Source organism: Lemur catta, chromosome 14 (assembly GCF_020740605.2).
Source record: "Lemur catta isolate mLemCat1 chromosome 14, mLemCat1.pri, whole genome shotgun sequence".
NCBI classification, from domain to species: Eukaryota; Metazoa; Chordata; class Mammalia; order Primates; family Lemuridae; genus Lemur; species Lemur catta.
In genome coordinates, this window is record NC_059141.1 from 63912616 (window position 1) to 63939851 (window position 27236).

Here is a 27236-nt window from a genome sequence, read left to right on the forward strand (position 1 = left end):
CTTGCAGGACAGCCTTTATCGTGTCACCATCCCTGTTTAAGAACCATCAATGGCTCCCTATTACCAGTGAGTAAGAACAAGCTCCTCAGCTGTTGGAGTCCCCACAATCCAGGATCTTCCCCACTTCCTCTATCACACAGTCCCTTACATTGCAGGAGTCTCTGCAGTCTACACCATGCTTGAGCTAGTCTTCCTCTTGGAATTCTCTCCTGCCCCTCAGCCCTCAGCCACCATGAAATTCTTCCCAGCCTTCAGGGACCAGCTCGCACAGGTGGAAGAATGCAAGTCAGGAGACCTGCAGAACATGCACACTTTGACCTCTGTAACTTTTGGGGACCAAGCTCTCCATTGAACATACAGGTGCACCTCAGATCCTAGCACTTCCTCCCATAGACCCTGGTCCTCTGTGTGTGTGTGCACATGTGTGTGCCTATGTGTGTGGTATCTGTGTCTGTTTCTGTGTCTGTGTGTGTCTTTCTGTGTAGTGTCTCTGTGTGTCGCTGTGTGTAGTGCGTATCTATGCGTGTCTGCATGTGTAGAGTGTGTGTCTGTGTGTAATATCTATGAATAGAGTCTCCACATGTGTCTGTGTGTCTGTGTAGTATGTGTGTAGCATGTATGTCTGTATTCGTGTCTGTGTGTCTCTGTGGGACTGTGTGTGTCTGTGTGTCTGTGCGTAGTATCTGTGTGTGTCTGTGTATAATGTATTGTGTGCACTGTGTCTGCGTGCACATGTATGTCTATGTGGGTGTCTGTGTGTATCTCTGTGGGACGTGTGTGTCTGTGTGTAGTATGTGTGTACGTGTCTGTGTGTGGTGTATCTGTATGTGTCTGTGCATGGCGTACTGTGTGCAGTGTGTGCAGTATGTCCGTGTGTGTATGTGTGTTTCCATGTCCGTGTCCTAGGAGCAGCAGAGCTTCCCGACCCCGTTTCCTTCCCCCTCCGCCCTTCTCTCTGCCTCCCAGGAGGGAAGGGGCAGAGCGGGGCCCTCATGTTCTTTGGCAAGCGGCACTCTAACTCCATGAGAAAGCAGAGAGGGGCTCAGAGAGGCCTGGAGGGGTCTGCAGAGCTGCTTTGCCCTTCACAGAGTGTGCTCCAGCCCCTCTGTTCTCTTACCTGCAGGCTTCCCAGCAAGGGCCTTCTGTAGTTCTTGGGCAAGCTGGTCAGAAACGTCTTCTGCCAGCCTTTGGAGACTGGGAAAGCAGATGATGCCCACAGAGTGTTCCCAGGCCTGAAGTGCGGCAGACAGGGCTCGGTCAGGGATGTCAACGCTACAGGCAAGGCATGAGAATCACCTTGCCTCCCGCCATCCCAGCACAAACCAGTGGCTCAACTCTCTTCCCCAGCTACATCCCACAGGCCACCAAATCACCCCCTCCCAGCTTCAGCCACAGTCCCTACACCAATGTCTCTAAATCCTTTCACTTCCTGCTGAGCTCCAGACCCACACATCCAAATGCCCCTGGACATCTCCCCCGAAACCTGTGCCCCAGAAACATCCAACACACAGAGCCCGACCCTCACCTTCCCCCACAACCTGCCGTGGAACTGGTGCCCTTGTGGAAATTCCAAGAGAGACTCTCTAGGCATCCCTCTCTCACCCTTATCCAATTAATTGCTGTGTCTCGCTGACTCTCCTCCTGTACAGTTTTCAAATCTTGTACAGACATCTTAGTTTTAGCCATTCAGTTACTTCCTTTAGATAATTCTAAAAAGTGAATTGCAAGTTAAAGCATGTGCTTTTATTTTTAACCCTTTGTTACATATCACTAACTCGTTCTCCGGATAAAGTTCTCCAGATTAGACACGGCAGGCTCCGTAGGAGAGGGCTGGTTTCTGCACGCCCAGACCAGCACTGAGCACGGGCGCGCTCCTTCATCTGTAATGGAAAACCTCACAGAAGAAACATGTCTCATCTCCATTGCAGCTTTTCGATTACTAGAGTGGACAAGCACTTCTCATGCTTCCTGCACGCCAGTTGATTCTTAGCCTATTACTCCATTAGGGTTTCCACTATTTTCCTATTTATTTAAAAAGTTATTTGTATGTAAAAATGTTCATTTTGGTCCATAATGTAACTGCAGTTATTTCCAGTTTGCCATTTTTGTCTTTCAATTTGGTATTGTTTGGTTTTGCTACGTGGAAATCTGAAATTTGTGAGAATGAGAAATCAAATTTCTCAATCTGTTCTTTCATTTATGGCTTTAGTTCCAGCCTAAAAACATTTTTCCCCAGTCCAAGTTGCTGTTTTTACTCTCATTTTTAAATTCCTCAAAATTCTTTCTCATCTGTCCCTCCTCTATTTCTATCCCACCTGTTCATTTTTTCCTCATACTTTTTCCTCTTATTATTTAGGATACTACTAAAGGATGGTGCAAAAGCAATTACGGTTTTAGCACTGATGAAATTTGCCATTTGATGTTGGAATACATTCTTAAATAAATGTGATTATTTACATCACTTTAGACAAGATTGGGTGCGTTCAGGGTGGTATGGCCGTAGACGTTATCATTTTAATGCACATTTCTCACTTTATGTTTTTGTGCTAATGATTTATTACTTGCTGTTTATTTTATATTTATTTTAGACTATGGAAATGATGTTAGACAAAAAGCAAATTCAAGTGATTTTCTTATTCAAGTTCAAAATGGGTCCTAAAGCAACAAAGACAACTCTCAACATCAACAATGCATTTGGCCCAGGGACTGCTAACGAACGTACAGTGCAGTGGTGGTTCAAGAAGTTTTGCAACGGAGACGAGAGGCTTGAAGATGAGGAGCACAGTGGCCAGCCATCGGAAGTTGACAACGACCAACTGAGAGCAATCATTGAAGCTGATCATCTTACAACTACATGACCAGTTGCCAAAGAACTCAACCACCAATCTATGGTTGTTTGGCATTTGAAGCAAATTGGAAAGGTGAAACGCTCAATAAGTGGTTGCCTCATGAGCTGACTGAAAATCAAGTCATCTTCTCTTTTTTTATTTCAACATATTATGGGGATATATCTCTTCTTATACAAAACAACAAACCATTTCTCGATTGGATTGTGACATGTGATGAAAAGTGGATTTTATACAACCAGTGACAACTGGTTCAGTGGTTGGACTGAGAAACAGCTCCAAAGCACTTTCCAAAGTCAAAATTGCACCAAAAAAAGGTCATTGTCACTGTTTGGTGGTCTGCTGCCAGTCTGATCTGCTACAGCTTTCTGAATCCCAGCGAAACCATTACATCTGAGATGCTCAGCAAATCAATGAGATGCACCAAAACCTACAATGCCTGCAGCTGGCACTGGTCAACAGAAAGTGCCCAGTTCTTCTCCATGACAAAACCCGACTGCACATCGCACAACCAACGCTTCAAAAGTTGAACAAATTGGGCTACAAAGTTTTGCCTCCTCCGCCATTTTCACCTGACCTCTCGCCAACCGACTACCACTTCTTCAAGCATCTCGACAACTTTTTACAGGGAAAATGCTTCCACAACCAGCAGGATGCAGAAAATGCTTCCCAAGAGCTCGTCAAATCCCAAAGCAAAGATTTTTATGCCATAAGAATAAACAAACTTATTTTTCGTTAGCAAAAATGTGTTCATTGTAATGGTCCCTATTTTGATTAATAAAGATGTGTTTGAGCCTAGTTATAATGATTTAAAATTCATGATCCAAAACCACAGTTACTTTTGCACCAACCTAAAGATTTAACAGAAGTCATGACTTTTAAAATTCTGCTTGGAATGCCAGATTGTTTTTGGAATCTCCTCCCAGTTTCTGCAGCAATCCTGCCCCTAGGTCTTCCTTGCATCAGTCTTTGGGCAGATGTCCTTTACTCTTTGTTTTACCTCATTGTCACAGGCCAAGTTTACCAGTCCTGGGGTGGGGAGGGCGCCTTCCAGACCAATGGTCAAAGCGGAGGGACTGCCCTTGGCCAAGGACTTGAGCTCCAGTGATTCCCCATCCCCAGTTCCCACCAGGAAGGTAGGCCACTGTGCATATTTCTGGCTCCAGTGGCCTCCATGAAGTGCAGTTTTGCCAACTGCCATCCACTTGCCCCTACTCTCCATCCGTATTAAATTAAATCCCTCCCCAAAGACATGACTAGGTTGTGTGTGTGTGTGTGTGTGTGTGTGTGTGTAAAGCTGAGCTCATCCATCTAGAAAAAGGGAGGAAGGCATCAAATTCCCAAAGGGAAAACATTTTTAATGTGTTTCCTGCTATGACGCTGTTTGTTGAAAAATAAAACCTTTACATATTTTCTCTTTATAAACAATGTGAAGCGGCAAGCCACAGATTGAGAGAAAATATTGCAACTGACAAAAGATTCCTATCTAGGCCTCCATAAACTGATAAGAAAAGGACAAACAGATTTTTAAAACACAACAAAATAAACACAGGAAAAAAACAGGTAATTTATATAAGACAAAATAAATAACAAATTGTTAATGATCAGGAAAATACAAATTAAAACCTCAATGAGATGCTTTACATTGGCAAAAATGAAAAGCCTGACAACACCAAATGTAGAAGAACGTGAGGAATCACAGGAAACGCTCTGTGCTACTGATGAGGTGTAACTTGGAAGGACCCCTTTGAAGAAATGTGTAACTCAGTCCAATAAAGTCAAAGAGGCATCCACCCTACAACCTAGCAATATACTCCTAGGTACATTCCCACGTGCTGGACAAGAAATATTTATGTGGTATTATTTGTGATTGGTAAAAACTGGGAAAAATACATAATATGCATTGATAGGACAATGAATGAACCATTTTTGGTATATTTATATAATAGGATGCTATATAGTACTGAAAAAGAAATAGAGCTAAATGTATCAACATCTAAAAACTCCAGAAATACAATGTTGAGTAGAAAAAGCAAGTTGTAAAAGTGTATTACAGTATGAGTCTACAAAAACCTGTAAGACTGTATTGTACACTACTGATGAATATATATATGCATCTAACAGAGATGTACATCCACACAGAGAATGATGCACCCCAAACTCAATGTGAGAATTAGTTATCACTGGATAGGGCAGCAGGAAAATGGGTTATAGAATGTGTACATAGGGGGCTTTAGTTTATCTGAAATGTTTTATTTCTTATATACTGGGTTGTGAGTACCAGTGTGTTGTGTTTTGAGAAAAATTTTGTATGGGCCTGATTGTTTTTAAATTTTCTAGCCTAAATAGACATAGTTGACCCTTTCCTTTGTAAATTAAAAAAAAAAAAAAAACACTGCATTAGAACTTTGCTAAAACAACCAAAATGCTAGATTATTGTTAAATACTATTGGACATAGTGGACCATCAACAAGTACTTGATAAGTGAACAAAATGATTATGAAACTCACAATACATGGTAACAATGGCCAAATGTATTGTGTGTTGGTCTTGTGCCAAATGCTGGGCCAGGCACTTACATGCATTATTTCTACTAATTACCACAACGAGCCTTTGAGGTTGTGGTAACGAGCCTCAGAAACCGAGGCTGAGGTGAGATTAAGCACAATCAGTTCAGTGGCAGTCAAGAGTTAAATAATTTCACACACACATGAACATACCCAAGTAGCATTTGCATGTCTATGAAACTTATAGCTACCACCTGGAAACCAGCTGTCACTCAGACACATTAATCCCTGGAGAGAAAAAGTCAGTCAGTCCTTTGGGCTTGGAATTTCTGTGACAAGATGATTTCCCTCCCCAGGACCAAGAACTCTGCTATGATTTCTTTCTCACAAATTCCTGCGCCTCCTCCCTGCACTGGTGAACCCCTCGAAGACCAATTTGCAGGCAGTTGACTCAGATGCATCTGTATCATCTCCGAGCAGTGGGACTCCAGGAGGCACTCCACAATAAAGCAAATTGGGCCGCTGTGAGCTGAACAGTAATTGTACTCTGAGCCAGATCTCCCAAGGCTCAGGCTTCTTCCTGGGACCGTGATGGGCACTTCTGGAGGCAGCGTTAACTCTTTCAGGCCACCGGGGTGCTGTTTGATGCACAGAGCCAATCATTTGCCAAATGGTACCATGGAGACCCCAAGGAGTTAAGGCAGTTTCCAAAAGACCCTAATTTTTTCCCAAACTGGGAGTTACGTGCTGGGAGAATATTGCTCAATATTTTTTAAAACTTTTATTTACAAACATTATTTAAGCTGCACCACCAGGCTGTGTGACTGTCCCCTCACATGGAAGAAAAAGAAAGAAAATGATGCTCTGGTCTCCAAAGGAAAAAAGGAATGGGAGGAAATGGGAGAAAAAAAAAAAACAGCTTCTGAATGACAGGGAGAGCCTGGCTGGTTTTCCAGCATGATCACAATGTTACTATTACTCCATTACTGCAGAATTGGGGGGTTTCATCTTTAAGAGAGCTCAAAACATTTCTGAGACACTGCATTAGGTTTCCGTGCTAATGTGACACACTGGAACCTCTCCTTTGTAAATTTAAATTAAAAAGTGTTGCATCAAAACTCTGTAAAACAACAAAAATCTTATTTCCATGAGATGACAATAGATACATTGTAGGCCTCACTCCAAGGTGGGATAGAGTCAGTAGTGGACAAGGAAGGGCGCTTTCCCTCATTGCCTCTGGACACCATACTTGAAACAATTGTTGGTTATCCCTGCTGTTTTATTTAATGGTACTTATCTTTCTTCAATTGTCAGTTAGATTCACAGTTGGTTTTTATGAGAATGATTGGCCACAATCAATGGCATGAACTCTGCACCACTGGCTGGATGGTTAGCCTGAGAATTAAAACACACACACACAAACACACACACACACACATAAACGCACTCACCTCTAAATACAACTAACTTAGTGTTAATTCCAATCCTCCCATACTAGGAAATGGATGAATTCCCCCACACCATGTTACCTACTGTTCCAGTTACTTTTGCTGCATAACAAAACACCCCAAAATTGAATGGCTTAAAATAACAGCAATCATTAATTTTGCTCACTGATCTGCAATTTGGGCAAGCCCCAGCAGGGGTAGCTTTTCTTAGCTCTACTCAGCTGGGGCAGCTAACGGGGGCTAAGAAAGCCACTTCCAAGGTGGTGCACCCACATGGCTAGCAGGTTGGTTCTGACTGTTAGCAGCAAACACAGCCTCAAGGTCAAGGGCCTTGGTTCCTCCCAACATAGGCATTTACTCAGGACTTCCACACAATATCACAGCTGGGTTCTAAGAGTGAATATTTCAAGTGACAGGAAGAAGAAGCTGTAAGTCTCTTGAACTCAGTGCCTGAAAATGTCACTTCTGCCCTATTTCATTAGCCCAGCCATCACAGATCCATCCAGATTCAGGGGTAAGGACGCAGACCCCACCTCTTGAAGGGAGGAGCATGAGCCCATTCACAGCACATCTAATCTACCACATCCATGCACTTCCCTTTCTTCCAATGTGGTCCCACCCCCCGGGGTAGTCTGTCATAGACAGTGAGGGATTTTACACTAATTTCTGGGAATTCTCTATCTAACTTCCTGATTTCTCTCAAAGTACATATTCTAAGAATTATCATCAACTACTTCTATTGCTCTAACTTTCCCAGTATCTATTACTAAAGAATATCTCTATGTAATATGAGGATCTCAAGAGCTTTCTCTCACCAAAGAAAACTCAACCAGAGGCCAGAACCTGCCCACGCTTTCTGGAGGAATGCCTTCTTCTCTTGGTGTGAGATCTTATGATGGAAAGGTTCTAAAAAGACCAAAGCCAACGCTCTTGTCAGGAAAAGAACAACAGTCTATTGAATCCTTCCTAAAAGCATTGCTCTGCACACTACAGAAGTCATTGGCCCTGTGCTACTTCCTGCATGATGCAATAAAACCTCCTCTCTGTCTGCAATATCCTGGAGTCTGTTATCCAAACATCCTGTGTGCAAAGGGTGACATTCTCTTTGTGCACAAGCGAAAAGTAAGGTCTTAGCCAGGCAAAGCCATTGTCCAGTGAGTCAGGGAATAAGGAAAGAGAAACCAGACATGCCCCATCCTACAAACCCCAGCACTAAGCAAGGGTTCCTAGTGGTTAACAACAAAGACCTTCAGCAGATTGCCTGGGTTAAGTTCTGCTCCCAGCTAACAATGGTGACGTTGGCAAAATTATGCAACATCTCTAAACTTCTTTCTTCATTTATAAAGATAGGATAAAAATACTACCTATTTCACAGGGTTATTGTAAGGACTTGTAAACACTAAACAGAATATGCAGTTAGCCAGTTCGAGCTTGGAGGATATTACCTAGCTATCATCAGTGAAAAGGATCACTCACCTGGGCATCAGGATGCCCTGTCTAAGTCTTGATTCTGTCCCTTGCTAACTGTTTGAACTTAGGGCATCATTTCACCTCTCAGCCTCAATTCTAATAAACAGTTTGGTTAGCAAAGATCAAAGACAGAATAGAGTGATATCAGAGCGAAACAAAAACAAAAAGAAAAAAAAAACAGGGTTGGGGAGATCTGACACTAGATCACATCAAGACTGAGACCCTGTTCAACTTGCCCTGGCAGAGAACCCTCTTTGACCTATGAAGAGGCATGCAGAACTTGCATGAGAAGGGGAGCCCGCTATTCCAGGTGAGAACTTCATTTCTGACTCACCCCTTGGGGCAGCTCCCTGTTGGGGTTCCAATTCCTTGAGATTCTGTTAGGTTCTTCCTTATTACCTGGACAGTAGCCAAAATGTTGAGTGGGTTATTAGCAAGCTTGCAGTCCTTCCTTAACTCAGAGGGAATGGGGCTGGGACTTACTATCGTATATACCAAGCTCACCTTTATACTTGCCTAGCAGTTAATGAAAATTTATGTAAAAACAATGCCAGGGATAGGAGAAGGTTCATCCCTTGCTGTGTGTTTGGAGGAATCAGATATGGTAGAAAACCAAACAGGTTAAAGGGAAGTTCCTCTCTGAGAAGAAGGTGCCAAAGAAGTGTCTCTGAGGATGTCTGCTACACAAGACCACGTCTATTGTCAAATCTCAGGACTCACTACGTGGAAGCAGGTGACAGCCACTGAGGCAGGCACACACAGCTATTGACCTTTACCCAGCCCCAACTACAACGTGGATCACCCCTTCCGTGCTGGGTCAGACTGGTAAGGAGGCTTGGCCAGCCAGGCAAGACCCATCACCCCAGGGACACAGCCCTTCCAAGCAGGGGCAACAACTCAAAATCTCTTGTGTGCATTGCCTCAGAAGAAAGAACATTCCAGATCATCTTAATTTTCCTTGGGCCCAAAGTGAAAAGAGCCAGGTATAGAGAGTCGAGCTCCATCAAACACAGTAATTCAGGACTCATATACGCACTCAGGAGTCTCAGTGTCCAGGTGGGGCGTGGTTTCCATGACAACCAATATATGCCTAAGGCTTTGACATTAACAGCCACATCCCACAGGAAATGGCATAAAGTTTCAGGCTCTTATATTTCCAAGGGGGTTTTCTTAATCTTGAAGAACACTGCTTTATGGTTATAAAATCCCGAACAGACTGGTTACAAGCTTGACTTCCTACACCAGGGCCTATACCCCAGTGAATGTTCTCAGTTTTCATCTACAGGTCAGATGTTATCTGCACTGCACCTGAGGAAAACCTCCCATCTTCCCCACGTTTCTTTCCACTGCCAACTCTTAATTAAGAAGGCTGAGGGCTCTGGCTCTGGCAGGGTTTTATTAGTTAGAACTTAACAGAATAATGTTTTGTAGGCATGTAGGACTTAATAAAAGAATATATAAATTATGAGAAGCCTATAATATTCTGTCTCTATGGGGTTTATCAGAGGTGGGCTCCAGGGAGTCAAAGAGTAGCAGATTGTGTCAGCAGTTTGGGGGATCATGGCAACAGGATCTCAAACAGTCAGGCACACATTCAGTTAGTGCCTGGCAGAAGGGAAATGGGAATTGTGTCTACTTTCCATGAGCTGTAGACTTTATATGCATTATCTTATCTTACCCTCACAGTTTCGCAGCAAAATGGTATTGATTCTACTTTACAGATAAGAAAACTGAGGTCCAGCAATATTTAGTGCTCAAGGATGCACAGCTAATAAGGGATGCAGCCAGCACTTGAGCCCTATTCTGTTTGACTCAAAAGCCCATGTGTTCTACAACAGGGCCATTATGCATCCAATTACTGGGACAGGGTTTAGGAAACAGACCAATACCAAGGGTCAGTTATAATAGGAACCATTATATATGGGGTCGAAAGCCCAAGTCCCTATAGGATGAGATAACATAAATGAGTGATATGCATTGGGTGAAAGATGTTAGGGAGTCAGGGTCTGGGGTAAGCTGCAGGACCTCTAACCCTTTCTGTCCATTTGTCAGTATTACCACATCTACCAAAATTTTCAAGAAAAATTGGAAATCCAATTTTCATGTGAAAACTTTTCATTTTGAAAAAATGGCCACTAATTCATGTTGAACACCTGCAGGCCAAACAAAACACACTGAGTGTGCATTCAGTGTCCTCTGCTCTGGACATGGGCCATGAGAGCAGAACCTCCGTCTTCTTCACTCCCATAGCCCAAGCCCTAGGGCAGGGCATGGGAGCTCAATAAATATTAATATAAAAAATGAATGAATTCTCAAATCAACCATAGGGAGAGAAGTGAAGAAGAACCAAGTCCCAGCTCTTGGATGCAGAGTCCTTTCTTCAGAGTCTGGGCTGCCCAGGGTGGTGGGAAAGGTACAGTCCAGCAGCTCAGCAATGGCTGAACCCGCACACATTCCCAGTGCCTTGCACTGGTAGGCGGGACTGCTCACACTGCTCCTTCCATAGGCAAAGTTGATCTGGGAACTGGCGTAAGTCCTGACCCACCTCCCAGTATCTGGAGCAGTCAGGGTAGGCAGGGCCAGGAATGAGAAACCTGGGCGGTCTCTCCTAACCTAGCCCCAGTTATCCGATCTGTAAAATGGGAAGGATGGGGGTACAAGTCCAAAACATGGAAGGAGATAATGAATTAACAGACAGTAAGTTACTTGGCATTTGTTTACAGAAAGACATGCTGAGTATGCAGTGCATCCTATAAATATGATCTCAAGATTTTGAGTCATCTTTGGAAATACTTAAGTATTTCTGATAAGTTAGACGAAATATATCAACAAAGCCATCCCAATAAAACCTTTTAAAGCCTCCATCTGTCCTAGTCTACGTTCAAACGTGAAAAGCATCTCATATTCCCCATGCTTTCAATGTTTTACAGGCGTATGCTTTTTCAATAATAACCCCAAATCAATAGTCAAGCAAAAACTAAGCATTCACAAAAAGATACATTTTCAACTGCATTAGACTTCAACTATAAGGCAGACCGTACAGGCAGAAGCTTTATTCCCAGATCACAACAGAAATCCCTTGCACACAAGCTGCTACCAGATGCCACAAGCCCGAGTGCCAACCCGGTGGGTAAACTGGGCTTCCCTTGCGTGCCTGTAACCAGGAAAGGGACGTGGGCAGGGACTGCTCACATTGTTCCTTTCATAAGGCAAAGCCCTGGTGCACCCCACTGACTAGTCTACATTTTTGGCACAATTTGTTGAAAGGTGCTCTGGTTCTGCCAGGCCTCAGTGCTGGCATTATGAGTGTGAGGTTGCTAGCCACCCCTGCGACTCATGTCAAGACACACCTTCCTTTCCTAGCCCCCAAAGGAGCTGGTCTCTTCTGTGGCTCCTAAGCGGGGACTGTGGGTAAACAATGTAATTTTTTAACTGAAGAGACAGTATTACTCAGCGGCCAACTGTCTGTCCTTTCTAAGCACCCCACCACCTTTGCCATCTCCATTAGATGGAGCAACACTCTTGCTGGGGTCTGAATGATTGTGTCCCCCTGAAATTCATATGTTGAAATCCTCACCCTCAGGTGAGGGTATTAGGAGGTAGGGCCTTTGGGAGAAAATTTCACTCTGCCCTCATGAATAGGATTCATGCCCTTATAAAAAAAAAAAGACTGGAGAGAGACCCCTCACCCCTTCCACCACATGAGGTCATGGCAAGAAGGCGCCATCTATGAGCCAGAAAGTAGGCCTTCACCAGATTCTGAATCTGCCTTGATCTTGGACTTCCCAGGCTTCAAACTGTGAGAAATAAATACCTGTTGTTTATATGCCACCCAGTTTATGGTATTTTATTACAGCAGCGTGAACAGACTGAGACAACTCTCCTCTGAGCAACCAATCAGAAGCCACTTGTGAGGATATTAAAACCACCAACTTCAGTTTCCAATCAGCCCAAAAGTGTCCCCTATATCATCTTACAATTCCAAAAATAAGAATACCAACCTTTAGGAACAGGGGGAGAAGACTTAACAAGCTTTTCTGCCGTTCATCCGGGCTCCTGTGAGTCAACTGCTCATATTCCAGAAACCGCCTTTCTAGCATGTCCCAGAGAGCTGTGGGGCCAGGCGACTGCCCTCCGAGTGGGACACCTGGCTGCACAACAGCAGGCCGGTCTTCATTTTTGGAACCTGGATCCTCAGTTCTGTCTTCAGCCTTGGAAAGATCTTCTGCCTCCATGTCTTGGCAAAGCAGATCTAAATTCAGAACAAGCGAAATTGAAAAGTCCTGTCACGTCACTTCCTGATTACTCTGGTTGTGGGACAAGGTACAGTACTCAGTCCAGTTCCTACTGAAGAACGGTTCCTCTAAGAATCTGAAACTGACTAAACAGGAAGGCTTTTCTAAAAAAGGGATTCAGTTTAGATGTGATTAACACATATTGACAATCTAGCATGTTCCAGACACTGCACTGGGCTCTTCACATGGACTCTCTCACAGAGACATAGACAGATGGGCTTCTTATTCTCTCTACGTAAGAAAGGAAACTGACTGGGCCAAAGGCATACAGGCACCTAGACATCAAGTTGAAATGCAAACCTTTAATATTAAAATCTGCTTTTTGTTTTTTTATTACCTGATGCTGCTTCTCTTTTAGGAGCCTGAGTAAATAAAAGAGACATGTAAATATTTACCAGTGTTAGTAGACGCATGTGATTCTACATCTTAAACCACAATTTCCTTTCACCACATGAGTCCAAAAGGACAGAGATTCCTCATTCTCTGCGTTATTTGGTTCACACTCAATATTTTTAGAGGACTCCGTCCTCAAAATGGCCTTTAAATCCCTGAGTTTACAGGAGAGCCTCTCTAAGCACACACAGGAGAAATTGGTGCAAGCCAGGAACCTCAAGTCAGTAGGCACAAGAACAAGAACTTGTGCAAAGACTGATCCACCACATAGGTAACTTTCAGGAGGTACCTTTATTTGTATCCTTGACTTTTCAATTGTCAAACTTTTTAGGTGAGCTGTGATTGACTCACAACAGAACAAAGGTTTGTTTGTTGTGTGTTTGTCTGGAGTGCAGTAAAATCTAAGGAGAAACCAGGAAGTTCAGGCTCCCTGACAAAAGCCCTCCCCAAACTCAATGTCACTATATAGGGACTCCATCCTGGAGTACAGCCATCACGCAACCATCACAAGATAGTGACCAGACAGAGGGACACACACAGCTGGGTCCCTAATGGTTTGCCCTTAGCTACAGCAGCAGGGTGGGGGTGGCGGTAGATTATGCTTAATTTTAGCCCAAACACACATTCCTTGCAGATGAGAATGGGGTGTAGCTCGATGGCACCTGGCGAGGTTCATCATCCCCTCCCTGACACTCCCTGTCCCCTTATGCACAAAGCCTCGTCTGCCCCGGCTCCTCTCTGATCAGACACTTCTCAACTCTCTCGCTCCATTTTCAAAAATTGCTTTCTTATTACAAAAGTCATGTCCGTTTATTGTCAAAAACCGGGAAGGAAAATATCAAGAAGAATATAAAACTTGCCGATGCCCAGAAAAAATGACTGCTGACATTTTAGCTTTTATCTGTGAATATAGAGTTTAATAAGAACATATCCATAATACTGCTGAAGCAGACTTTTTATTTATATTTTTATTTACACTTTTGCTTTTGTTGGGTGTTTTGCTGTAGGCTTATGGGGGTTTTATTTCCTTTTTTGGGTTGACCCTCAGGGGCAGGAGGTGCACCTGCTCACACCCTCAGCTCCTTCCCTGGCCTGGGCAGGCTCCCTCTGGCTTTGTTCCTTTATTACTTTATTCCTGGGATCTTCATTCCCCACTCCCATTCCTTTCTTCCCCATCCCACCCACCCCACCTGCTCCATAGCTATTTTTCCTCTAGCACAGGGCCTTATAAAGCCCAGCACACAGTGCGTGATCTCTGTACACACACATCTCAAGTTACCCAATAATCTTCCGCATCTTGTCTGCATCTTACCCTTCCACTCAGCATTATGTCTTCAGACTAACCACATGGCTCTGTGTTTGCCAAGTCCATTTCCTCTAACTGCTGCCTCATGTTCCAAACGGGCATCACGTGCCTGTTTTCCTTGTTGGCTGTTACAGTGACAGGAGGCTAAGTTACCCACAACTTCCGGTACTGCACACAAGGCTGTGGTGGACAGTCCCTTGCTGGTCCCCTCACTGGGCTGCATGTGGCTGACTCTGCGTATGTTCGCAGGAGCAGCAGAGCTGAGTCAAGGGTTTATGCCTGCTCCATGCAACTAAGCACCGCCAGATGAGATGCCTCCAGAAAGCTGGCACCAAACTGCACATACCCCAGGGCATTTGATGGCTCCTGAGTCACCTCATTGCCACCCCTGCTTGGCACCACACAGCTTTCCAATGTTTATTCATCTGATTGAAGAAAAGTAAGCCCTCATTGTCATTTGAATTTGCATTTCTGTAAAGGTATGAGCATCTCTTTACATGCCTGCTAACCTCTTGGAGTTCCTTCCCTGTGAACTGACTATTCACAACCTTTGCTTATTTTTTCCTTACTTGTCTTTTGTTTTATTGTTTTACAAGAGTATAGTCTAGAAGTTGGTCCCTTAGTTTTAAAAACTGCAAATATCGTCTCTTGATCCATTTTTCTTATAAATTAGTTTACAACTTTTTCGTCAAAACAACATACAACGAATATTTTCCACATCATTTAAGATCCTCAATGCCTTCATTTCGAATGGCTGCATGGTGGCTGTAGAGTAATGTTGATGGTTTATTTAATAATCCTGTACACTTAGACATTTAAATGGTATCTGATTATTCACTACTATCAAATATATTATAATGACAGTCCTCATATCTAAGTCTTTCCATATATTCACGATTAAACAACATAATATAGTCTTAAGTTTCTCAAAGGAAATAGCTAGGTCTAACGGTAGGTAAAGTTTTCAGGCTCTTTATTCATATTTCCAAATAGCTTCTCCTAAAACACCATGTTAAAAGACAGTCCTCCTACCATAAGTGTATAAAAGTTCACACTTTCTTGGTTACTACTATTTTTTTAAGTCTTGCTGACTTGACGAAACAAAAGCAAATGCTCTCCTTTTTTTCCCACCGTGTATCTGTTGCAGTGTCAGGTGCTGAGCATGTTTCTGTCTGTCTGCCGCGAGGTCTCCTTCATGGCTCCCTGCAGCTGCTACTCTGGAATCAGGCTCCGGCGTGTTCTCATTTCATGGGTTCCTTGTTAAGGAGGTCTCAGCTTTTCCCCATGGCTTTAAGTACCCGTGAGTGCCACATATCCACTAAGCGTTAGCTCTGTGAAGGCAAGGATATTGCACCTCTAACTGGGACTGGTGCACAGTAAATGCTCCATAAAATGTCAGTGAATAAATGAATGAAAGTATAAGTTAATCAACAAATAGAGTAAGCTATGTGCTATGGCCCCCAAATCTGCCTCCCTCCATAGCCCAGGCCCCTCTCTGGAACAAGTTCTTTTTTCTCACTCCAAGATTCTTGGATTTCTCCCAGACTTTGAAAGTCACCATGTCCCGATCAAACTGCCATCCCAGGCACCAACAGAGTCAGCTCCAAGCCCAGCCCAGAGCCACCCAACCCACTGGGTGGCTGTTACAGCAAGCTCAGTGTTGTTTCTATCATATAAAACTCATTTTGTGGCCACACCTGCAGGCGCTGCTAACTGGCTCATTCGGTGCACCAAGTCTGAGAACCTGCTAACATGCCCCGCTTTCAGGACAAGCAAGTGGCAAGTCAAAGTGACCAACAGGTCAGAAAACAACACCGCAACGAGCAGGAATGAAGCTGGATACCCAGGGGAAGGATCAGAAGCCACCCCAGGCCTCCTTTGCCGTGTAGAAGCTGTGTCTATTCACTGAAGTAAAACACTCGACTCACCTTCTCTTGAGCAGAGAGTTTTGAAAAGCAAGAATCTCAAACAAATGCGGATCCGCGAAATTGCGTGGCCATGGCGTCTGACACAGATGCCTCGCTGTGGTTGCCCCGCCCCTGCCCCTCTGCCCATCACTGATCACTCAACACCTGCTTCGGTTTTATCTGAAAAGGGAAGGAAACAGGGAGCAGCCTCTCGGGGCCCTGTGAAGAACCACAGAAGTGCCTGCGTACATGGCGCAGCCGCTGCACAGCGGGCGTGAACAAAGGCCAGCCAGCACCCAGGGGCCCGGGGAGGCCTGTGCGGGGCCGGGCCAGGCTGAGGAGGTGAAGGAGGCACCCACCCGCACGCAAGATCTAAGGGAGTGCCAGAAAGGAATGATTTAATGCGATATTTCTAAATCTCAATATTAATACTGAAAACATCTGTGATGAAACAAAAATCAAAATTTCAAATAAAGACAGGATCCAACCCTGCGCTTGCAAAACCCTCCCTACCTACACTGGCCTCCCCCTGTGGGAATTTGAGCTCCGGGCATTTTTCACAAAAATGAACAAGTTAAACAAATACCACTTCTGGGACGGGCTCCGGGGGATTCTGCTCTCATGCGAGTTAGTCACAGAGGGGCTCCCAGCACAGACGCCGGAGCAGATGGCTGGGGTCTGCAGGCAATGTGCTTACACCAGGTGAGAAAACCCTCCCCTGCCACCATCCACATCTGGGGAACCAGATGACAAGCCTGCAGTGACCCTGAGAGGGAGAGTTGCCCTGTGACCTCAGCAGCACCAGGGCTGGGAGCAGCCACATGGGCCCCAGCTCTCTGGGTGTCACTATCCATCATCCCCCCACCCCACCCACCCTGTGGGGTCACGTAGCAACATCAGAGTTCTGCTTGGTAACGACCCACACAGGGCACCCTGTGCACAGCTGCCCCACTAAAGGGTAGATCTGGGGCATGAAGCAACTGCTGGGGTGCTGATGTTCTGGCTGCTAAATAAACATGTTGATTGAGTGTTTTCATCCCTGACTTTCTATTGAGTGGTTTGCAGACAGGCAGGAGTCTAAGGATGTGAGATGTGATCTAGCAGCCCTTGGGAGTATGATGCCAACAAGCTATTATGGGGGAAAGCTCTCCTGGAGCAAGAAGGTACATGGAATGACCCAAAAGAGTAGGTCAGAGGGCAGCCTGGGACTCAGTGCACTCTGCAGAGAAGCTGGGGCCTGGAAACAAAGAGTTGCTCTGATAAAATTAAAGATTAAAATACTTTCCCCCTTTCTTGTCAGCGTCTGTGACTATTCTCATTTCCGGATTATAAACTCCAGGTGCAGAAACTGCCTATTTGCCATCTACGCGATGGGCCACCGCCCTCAGGCCCTGGAGCAAGGGAGGCATCTAAACCAGATGATACAGAATAGAACAGCAACTTTTCACGTGTGCCTGTAAATGGTCTGTTTTCCCTTCCGTTCAAAAGTCCACCCTCACTGCATGTCGGCAGATGCAAACACCCTTGCCCCTGCTTTCAGCAAGGTCCTGGCTTCAACCTTGAGCTGCCAGAAAAAAATAATAAAGCCATTCCTGTTCCAAAAATGCGAGTGGGTGGGGCTAGGCCTTGCTTCCTTTGTCTCCACCATTTCACATGAACAAGGGGAGCTTACAAGTTAAAACCAAATTGAAAAGGGGGCAGACAGAAGTAAACTGAACTATGAATGCTCTGTGCAAATCTGACTCCACAGCTGATATAGTCAGAAGTACCGAGGTGGACAACAGCATTATCGTTAGGAAAATGATAATTAAACGAGATAGCAGGACACACCTATTAGAATGTCTTCAACAAACAAAACAAAAATTGATAATGCCAGTATTGGCAAAGGTGCATAGTGACCACAACTCTCATCCTTGGTGGTGGGAATGCAAAATGGTATCACCACTCTGGAAGACAGCTTGGCAATTTCTGAGAAAGTGAAACACGTACCCAACAATTCCACTCCTTGCTATTTACCCTAGAGAAATGGAAACTTATGTTCATACAAAAACCTACATATGAATGTTTACAGAAGCTCTATTCATAGCTGCCGAAACCTAGAAAAAAGCCAAATACCTCTCAAGGGGTGAATGAATAAACAAACTCGGTACATCTACACAATACAATACTTCTTGGCAACAAGAAGGAATGTACTACTGAGACACACAGCAACCTGGATGGATCGCAAATGCCTTATGTTGAGAGACGGGAACCCAACTCAGAAGGCTGTATACTGTCTTATTCCACTTATACAACATTTTAGAAGAGGCAAAATTATAGGGGCAGAAAATAGATCAGTGGTTGCCAGGGACTGGGGATGAGATGCTCTGTATCTTGACTGTCTATGTTTGTCAAAAGTGTACACTTAAAAAGTAAATTGTTTTTATGTAAATTATACCTCAATATGCCTGACTTTAAGAAAACAAATGGCCTGAGGTTGAAAGAGAACTAATGGAAAAGCAAGGGGCAGGGGTTTTAGTACCTTGGCCTCGGTTTTTATCCAGTATAATGGGGATATAAATATGTATTTTATCACACTAACAACTCTCCTTGCTGAGTGCTAACTTTAGAGTGGCTCTGCATTTTCCTCTCTGTATCATCTCTCTTTATCTTCACAACACCGCCCCTAGAGGGAGCAAACAGCAGCAGTATTTTATAGGTCCGGAATCAAGGCTCAGAGAGATTGCAGGGCTTCCCAAGGGGTCACAAGGCAAGTTCTGTCTGTCTGACTCCAAAGCCCACACACTCCTCCTTAACCACACTCCCTCCTCCCCAGAGCACCACAGGCTGGGGACAGGACAGAGACTCCTGTGAATACAAGCCACACTCAGATAAGGGCTCACTCAGGGCCCTTCCCAGGCCTTGGTCAAGTGCAGATTGATTGCTCCCTAAGTTTCCACCCACTTTTGCAAACAGTTAAAAAGACTATATTTATCCTTGACAATTATCCTACACTAACAGACAAGGTGGGTCAACTATAAAAACTAAAAGAATACCCAAAAGAATTGAAATACTTGTACACCCATGTTCATAGCAGCATTATTCATAATAGTCAAGAGAGAGAAACAACCCAGTGTCCAAGTGTCCATCGGTGGATGAATGAATGGCAAACAAAATGTGTGTGTGTGTGTGTGTGTGTGTGTGTGTGTGTGTACAAGGACTGTCCAGAAAGTATCCAGACATTGTTAATATATTTTTCATATTACATGGCAGGATACTTTCCAGAGAGACTCCATATACACATATATGTACACACACACACACACAAGCACACACAATGGAATATTATTCAGATTTAAAAAGGAAGGAAATTCTGACACACACTACAACATGGATGAAACCTGAGGGCATTACGCTAAGTGAAATAAGCCAGTCACAAAAGGACAAATATATGATTCCACATATATGAGGGACCTCAAGGGGCTGGGGAAGGGGAGAAAGGAGAATTAGCATTTAACAATAGGCACAAAGTTTCAGTATGGGACGATAAAAAAGTCCTGGAGATAGCTGGTTATAAATGTACTTAATGCCACTGAACTGTACACTTAAAAATGGTTAAGATGATAAATTTTACATTTTGTATATTTTACCACAATTTATAAATAAAATAGATAAGGTACAAGTTAAAAGAAGAGGGTATAATTCTTCCAGTTTATTGACCACAATAAAATAACAATAATTGGCCCCACTGAGTGTTTGCTCCACACTGGGTTCTGAACCAAGGGCTTTGCATGGATAAACTGATTTAATTCTCTCAAAAGCCGAGGGCCCAAGGACTGTTATGGGCCCCAAACACATCCCCAGGAGGGAGGAACAAACAGTCACCATGAGTTTGAGCAGCATGCCTAGGCATGCTCACAGCTGGCATTTTCAGGGGTGTGATAAGAATTCCCTTCCCTTCTGGCCCAAGACTTCAGTAGCCTTTGCCATACACCTGGCATTGTGCTGGAATGATTGTGGGGAAATCAACTGCAGAGGACCTGTGTTCCACACCTGGGTTAGCTCTGGGCAGAGAGGACAGCTATCACACAGAAGGGGGACCCAGTGAGACTCACTGACAAGATCAGAGAAAGTAGGAGATGGAAGTAGCTTGGAGGACACAGGCCCTGAGAATTTGCAGCAAGTGGGCAAGAGCACTGGAATTGCTGTGGGATGTGGCGTAGGGCCCCAGAGCACTGTACAATGTTCAGAGCAAAGAAGGAGAGGCCAGACATGGAGACCAATGGTAATGGAATGGCGGCCTTGAGTCTTCCATGTGGGCCCCTGAGGAAAGAGCTGATAGAAGGTCACAATGCCCTGAAACTTCCTTCGGCATGCCTCACTTGGCTGGCAGCCAGCCTTCAGGTTGGCACCTTCAGCATAAAACCTGCCCTCCCGGAGAACTTGTTCCTGAAAGCAGTGGTCCTAAAACTTCAGTGTGCACCAGTATCACCTGAAGAGACTGTGAAAACCCAGCTTACTGGGCCCCAGACCTAGAGTTTCCAGTTCTGTAGGTCTGGGGTGGGGCCCAAGAATTTGTATCTTTAACAAGTTCCCAGGAGGTACTGAGGCAGCTGGTCCAGGGACCACACACTGAAGACCACCACCCAAGGAGATGACTTGGAGAGGGACAGTTGAAGCAGAAACATCTTACAGTCTAGGTTTTATCTGGCAGTACTGCAAGCCCTGACCACCCCTCATCCCCACCCCAGACAGTGGACCTAGAGAATCAGCCTGAACAGTGTGTGTGAGAGAATGCAGCGGCTCGGGGAAGCGGGAGCTCAGCCTTGCACAACAACACTGTTTGGCCCACACAGTGATTTTATAAGGAGGATACTAGGGATGCCCCTGTCAGATGAAGAAACTGAGGCTAAGAGCTTGGGCTTGCAGCTCACTGAGGCCCACGTTTGTCTGTCTCTAGAGTCTCTTCACCACTCTACCTGCCCTGGTTGTCCAGCCCCCCAAACCTTTCCTCTTCTCACCCTCCCCAGAAAAGAAAGTCCTCGCCCAAATCAGTGACACATTAACTGAGGGCCCGAGCTCCACATGTCTGGTGTGAAGGGGCAGGAGGGACACTGAGATGTTAAAATGGGTCTCTTTGCTTCTGCCCCTGCTGGCTTCAAGGTGCCCATGCTGCCAGCTCCCAAACCGGAAATCTCTGAACACTGAACACATAAGCTCCTTCTCTGCCTGCTCCCTAGGGATGGCCAAGACCACACCCCATGGCTTCCCCCTGGTCACTCTGAGAGCCCTGTCCATGGACACTCTGCTCCCTCCACCTCCCATGTCCCTCCCCTCATGCTGCCACCTCACCCCTGGGGTGAGTAGCAGGTGAGTACCAGGTGTCTGTGGAAGAACATACAGAGAAACAGCAAGAGCTTGTCAACTCCACAGCATGTGCTCTCTGGGGCCTGAGCACTCGTGCAGGGTTTCTGTGGAGCTTCTGAGTCACTGACATTTGTGAGAGATCTCTACCCTCTCTCCAGAGCTGCTAGCAGATTGTTTTTGGACTCAATGGCAACTCTTCCCTGGGTCTCCAGCCTGTTCTTCAGATTTCAGACTTGCCAGCCCCCGCAACTGTGGAAGACAATCCCTTAAAAGGAATTTCTCTCTATGTACACACACAAGAAGCATGGACATGCACGCGTGAACACATCCTGCTGCTCTGTTTCTCTGGAGAACCCTCACTGATACAGCACAGCAGTCTTTCACAAAGCCTGGAGGAGCCCTTCATCAGCCACATCTGTCCACATGTCCCATCGGCACTTACTGAACTGGTACCAGTGGCAGGCCCAGTGTTAGACTGTGCCTTCTTAGGTGCATGTGGTAAAACAGGAGCCATATTGGGGTTGGGGCTCCAATCTGTCTCCCCAGCTGAGGACAAACAGAACAAAGATTGAGCATGAAACTGTGAACAGTGGACCCCCAAGAGAAAGAGGTTGTCAATAACACACCAGAAGTGGGATGAAGTCCTCTTGCTTCCTCCCTGATCCTCCTAGAGGCAGCTGCTGCTCAGAAAGGGCGTTTCATGAAAATCCAGTTCTGAGCAAACAAGGACCACCAGCTACACAGCTGGAACAGGACTATGTCACAGGGACCTTGTCACTGTTGCAGCCAGAGCCTTGTACTATAGTGCTCTCAGGGGCAGGAGAATGGCATCAGAGCAATTCAAAATTCCAGGAGACTTGCGCTATCTCCCAGGCTAGAAGACAGAAGCGTCATATGCAGAGAAAACTGGGATTTGGCTTCAAGCCCTGGGTTCTGGTCCCAGATCCTAATGCAGTGAACTATGTCGTCTAAGAAGTGACTCTCCAAAATCCAACCCTCTTCTGAAGAATGTGCTGCTGGGAAATGCCATGAGTTGGCCTGTTGAGAAGCAGCCCACAGCAGGGGCTGTGTAATGGGCAGCACATCCTCTCTGCAGAGGAACTCTCAGGGGCCAGGACTACGGGAGAACAAATGTGAGTGGAGCCATGGTGGACAGGAGTGTCCTGTGGAGAAGGAAGGGCTTCCTGGAGGAGGCCGGGCAGGAAACAAGCTCAGTGGAAGCAGCCACACAGCCTAGAGAGGCCAAGAAACTTTGGAGATGACCCAAAGGGACAAAGAGTCACTTGATGAGCTTGGAAACAGAGTAGCCATCACCCACCCAGGCTGCGTACCAGAACCACCTGGGAGTCCAAGGTCCCCCGACACTGCAACTTAATCAGTCTGGGTGGGGCCCAGGCATGAGTCGTCTTGGCTACAAGGTCTCGGGTGACTGCAACGTGTCCCCAGGCGAGGCAGGGAGCCTAGGAAGATGTGTTTAGCCAAGACTCACCCCCCAGCTCTGCCATTCCCCGATAACTATGGCCCAGAGAAGTAAGCAGCTTATCGAACATCGCAGAGCTGGTGAGCGAGAGAACTAGTATAGGAGGCAGCCTCTAGGTCTGTCCTGCTTCAGAGCAGGCCCTGCCATCAGAGGCCAGACATCAGCTCTGGGGTTACCTGTGAGCTGGGCAGAGGGGAGCTGAGGGTTCCAGGCCCACGAGCGGGTGGCTCAGTGCATCTAAAAGTGGGCCCATGAGCCTGGGCTGCGGAGCAGCCTCTGCCTTGACTCCCTGGTAAGAAACACCACCACCCTGAGCCTAGCCTTTTTGGCCAGGCTGGCCCCTCCTAGGCTCTAAGGGCAGGCCGACCCTGAGCAGCACAGCACAGATCTGATTCAAATCCTAGTCTACCTTTTCCTAACCTGTAGCCTTAGTGACTTAGGCTCGTAGAGCCTCTGTCTCCAACTGTAAAATGCAACCAATTATCTTCCTTGCAAGGTTGTGGGAAGAATTAAGCAAGCCACTGTACAAAACAGGGTGTCCAGTAGACACTAGATGTCCAGAAAGTGCCTGTTCCTCCTGCTTGGCCTCCAGCCCCTGCCCCCCGAGGCACTAGCAGCCAGCACACAGCCTCTCTCTCACTCTATACCTTGCTGCCTCGAGGTTCCTGAAATCTGCGGCACTTCCCGAGGGAGCCTGAGCTCACGTAACCCTTTGTGGGTGTGCTCTGGGGCCTTGGTCAGTCTCTAGGGTCCAGCTTCAGGGTCAGGGTAAGCTGCCCCAGTTCACCCTAGACCCTGCTTCTCTCCTGGGTCCTCTCCCCTCAGCCTGGCCTCCGCATCTGTCCAACCATAGGTTTTCTCACAAGCAGCTGGTTGTGTGGACGTCAGGACAAGGCCTTAGTGTGTAGGTGAGGATTTAGCCACCGTGAGGACACAATGTGGAAACACGAGCAGAAGGGCTGTCCCTAAGTCTGTGAGCCCATGTCAGGGGGACACCACATTAGGAGCAGGTGGAGAAAAGGGTGGCCCTGCAGACAGGGGGTAGGAAAGCAAGAACTGGGCAGATGGACAGGTACCCTGCGGGACCTGCATGTCCAGCTTGTCCTTAGGGGGCATGTTGTCAGGACCAGGGCATGGCCACTAGACTCAGCCTCATGGAGGACCCTAGCCATCAACGCTGTGCCTCCCCAAGCCCCACCAGTTAGCGAGTGTCCCCACCTCCTACATGGGCCAGGGCTGCGTGTGCCTGTAGGCAGAGACCAGCAGAGCCCAGGGCCCTACACTTGCTCCATATGACTCACAAGGAGAAGACAGAAAGCTCAGGTTGTTTCCAGAAGTTCAGAAATTCCCCTGAGGAGTAAGATGGGAACTCTGATTGGCAGGAACCAGGCAGATCCACGGCCCTCAAAACTTCCTTTTTCTGCTTCCAGTCTGCGCTGTGCTCCTGCAGGCACACACCTCTGTGGTTTTTGCAACAGGAACTCACAGTATCCCCGGCGAGGGGCCACTTCTGTATCTCGGTATGTGTACCGACTTCCACATTGCCAAAAACGGCCAGAGAACATTTCCCCTGGCCAGACCCTCTTGGCTCAGCTATAGCTGAGCTACACGATGGGCACAAAAACATGAGCTGGGGACAGCACAGGTCACAGGAAGCCCAGTCTCATTACTGTGAGCCTCTCCAGCATAGGAGCCAATCGGTGGCTTGGTCTCACTGAAACATAAGGAAATGTGCTCAAGTAAGAATGGCCACAGATGAATAACCATCTACTAGCAGATATCAATGTTCTCTAATCTTAGAAAATCTGTAAGGTAGGCTTTATCATTCCCACCATATACATGGGCAAAGTGAGACTCAGAGAAATTGGGACTCAGAGACAATAAGTAATTCATCTGAAATCAAACTGCTGACAAGCATCAGAATCAAGGTTGAACTTAGGTCCCCTCTCCCACACTGGAGGGTGGCTTCACACAGAGGCCAACAGTGGTAAGAACATGCACTGGGGCACCTTAGTTACTAGCTGGAAACAGCCTACAGCACTGCAGGAGTTCCCTGGCTGGACTTGCAAAGCTGCAGGTGAGCTCTGGCCATAGGACTTCTGAGCCAGGCTGCTGTTTGGCCCCAGCTCACACCACACACAGGTAGGTCCAGAACAGGACCCCATGGTCGTGCCATTGCCCAGGGAAGTGCTGGTCCCTGGGAGCCTTGAGGTCATTAGCATGGCATAACATAGGCACCCCCTGGCTATCACTCACCTCGACTGACACCAGCACTCCCCATATTAGTCACTCACCCTCCAGGCTAAGCCACCAGGGCTGTGGCTCTCCTTGGCATGCTCTGTGTTGTGGGTCTTTGGATTTAATATTAAACATGGAAGGGGCAGAATCACCCGTGGTCCACACCCTGGACTCCAAAGCTCACAGTCAGGGGAACAGCAGGGCAGGCATCAGGCAGGATGGTGCCCGCTGTGGTAAGGAGGCTGTGGCCCAGCCTAGGGAGGGCGTGGAGGTCTGGGAGTACTTTTCAGAAAGGGTGCCCATCATGGACACCGAAGGATAAGTATGGGCTCTCTAGGCAGGTGGATAGGCACTCCAGGCAGCAGGAGTGTTTGGGGACGGGTATGAGGTCCCTAGGGGAAACTGGAGCAGAGGTGGGCAGAGATGGGGTAAAGGTCTGCATGGTAAGAGGGCCAGGAATGCCAGGCTTGTCCCATGGAGCAGTCCTGGAAGTCACTGTCGGACTCTTAGCAGAGAGTGACACAGACAGTTTACAGCAGCCCCTTGTTGGATGCTGGGCCAGCATAGGGGCCCAGATCCCACTGCCAGCAGCTCACAGCATACTGGAAAGAGAAGGCAGGGAAGGCGATGCTCTAATACAACCCCTGAAATGTGCCTCGGGAACAGGGACCCAGCCCTGAGGGGCAGAGGGAAGGAGCTGCTTACTGGGGGTGAGGTGGGGTGGCTCAGACAGGGTCAAAGAGGCTTCACAGGAGCAGGTGCTCTGGAGAGGGAGCCTGAGGACAGGAGAAGTAAGCCAGGCCACCGCAAAGCAAAAGCAAAGCCACAGCAAAGGCTGGGCCCAACCACACTGCTCCTGTGCAACTGCGAGGGATGGGGGAGTAGGGCTGCCCCCACCCAATTCCTCACCCTCCAAACTCTGGGAGAAGCAAAACTTCCAGGGAGCTTTGCAGCATCCTTTACACCTCTAAGGTCACATGCTAAGATGAGAATGATTTTTACACACTTCCAGGATGGCTCTGCTTGCCCACACAAGTGTCCCATTTAGCTTATTACATTTCAAGTGTAATTTAGTCAGAATACAAGCACACAAGCACTAGTGAAACTTTGAAACCCATCTGGAGTTTGCATTCCTGACTTGTAAAGAACTGAGCATCTCTTAATTCTCATGGTTCATCTAAACACAGCGAGCGAGGACACAAACCACCCACATCGTACACAGAGATGGTCGCTCGTTGCCTCGGGCTCCCTGTCCTGTACCGTACCAGGCAGAGCTGGACCCAGGGAACTCTGCCTTTACGTTATAACCAGAAAAAGAGACACTTCCAACTTTGCCTCTTGGTGCCTTTTCACAAAGTGAAGAGCAAGGAAATATAGTGCTGGCGGCTGGGAGGAAGGGGCTTCAGCCCCAGCTAAGTCTTTCTGCCTCTCTGGGGCTCAGTTTCCCCACCTATAACATGAGGCATCTAATAGATGTTCCTTAAGGGTCCCATCTGCCAGCGAAGGCCTGCCGTTCAAATTAGCCTCGTGTTCACAGGCCTCAGATTTCTCCCAAGAGCTGAATATTTGTTTAACCAGAATGAGTCTCCCACAAACCAGTGAACTTCTTAATGTGCCAGGAATATTTTTTAACTCAGACCTAATTCTTCTACATGCCCAGGAGATGGGGACGATGGCACCCAAGAGACCTCACAATGCCACACGAGTGGGTGAGACAGGCAGCCCCGGGTGGGCCTGGCACTGTCCCCACTGCTCCTCATCCCTCCCCAGGCCTTGCCATGGCAGGCCTCTGCCCCCAGGCTCCCCACTGCCCCCACCCACCCCACTCTGTCAGACTTGGGAGCACAGCTCCATCATGTCACTCCCTTGTTCAAATGTCCTCGGGGGCCCTGATGATACCATGCACCCCCCAAGTCCCCTTCTTGCTTAACTTCCCACTGCACACCAGTGTGGTCTGGCCAAATGCCCTGTTTGATCCCACCCTGACCCTGTCTTTACTC

General features: G+C 46.7%; 1 protein-coding gene across 1 annotated transcript in view; it reads right to left on the reverse strand.

Annotated features, from left to right (window-relative positions):
• Nucleotides 1-27236, reverse strand: part of WDFY4 (WDFY family member 4) — a 296219-nt gene that overhangs the window by 247934 nt on the left and 21049 nt on the right. Inside the window, exons 2-3 of the mRNA XM_045569053.1 lie at nucleotides 12273-12523; nucleotides 1118-1232 (exon numbers count right to left, since the gene is read on the reverse strand). Coding sequence (XP_045425009.1) covers nucleotides 1118-1232; nucleotides 12273-12506 — 349 coding nt within the window. The 5' untranslated portion in view covers nucleotides 12507-12523. The remainder of the gene's footprint in view (nucleotides 1-1117; nucleotides 1233-12272; nucleotides 12524-27236) is intronic.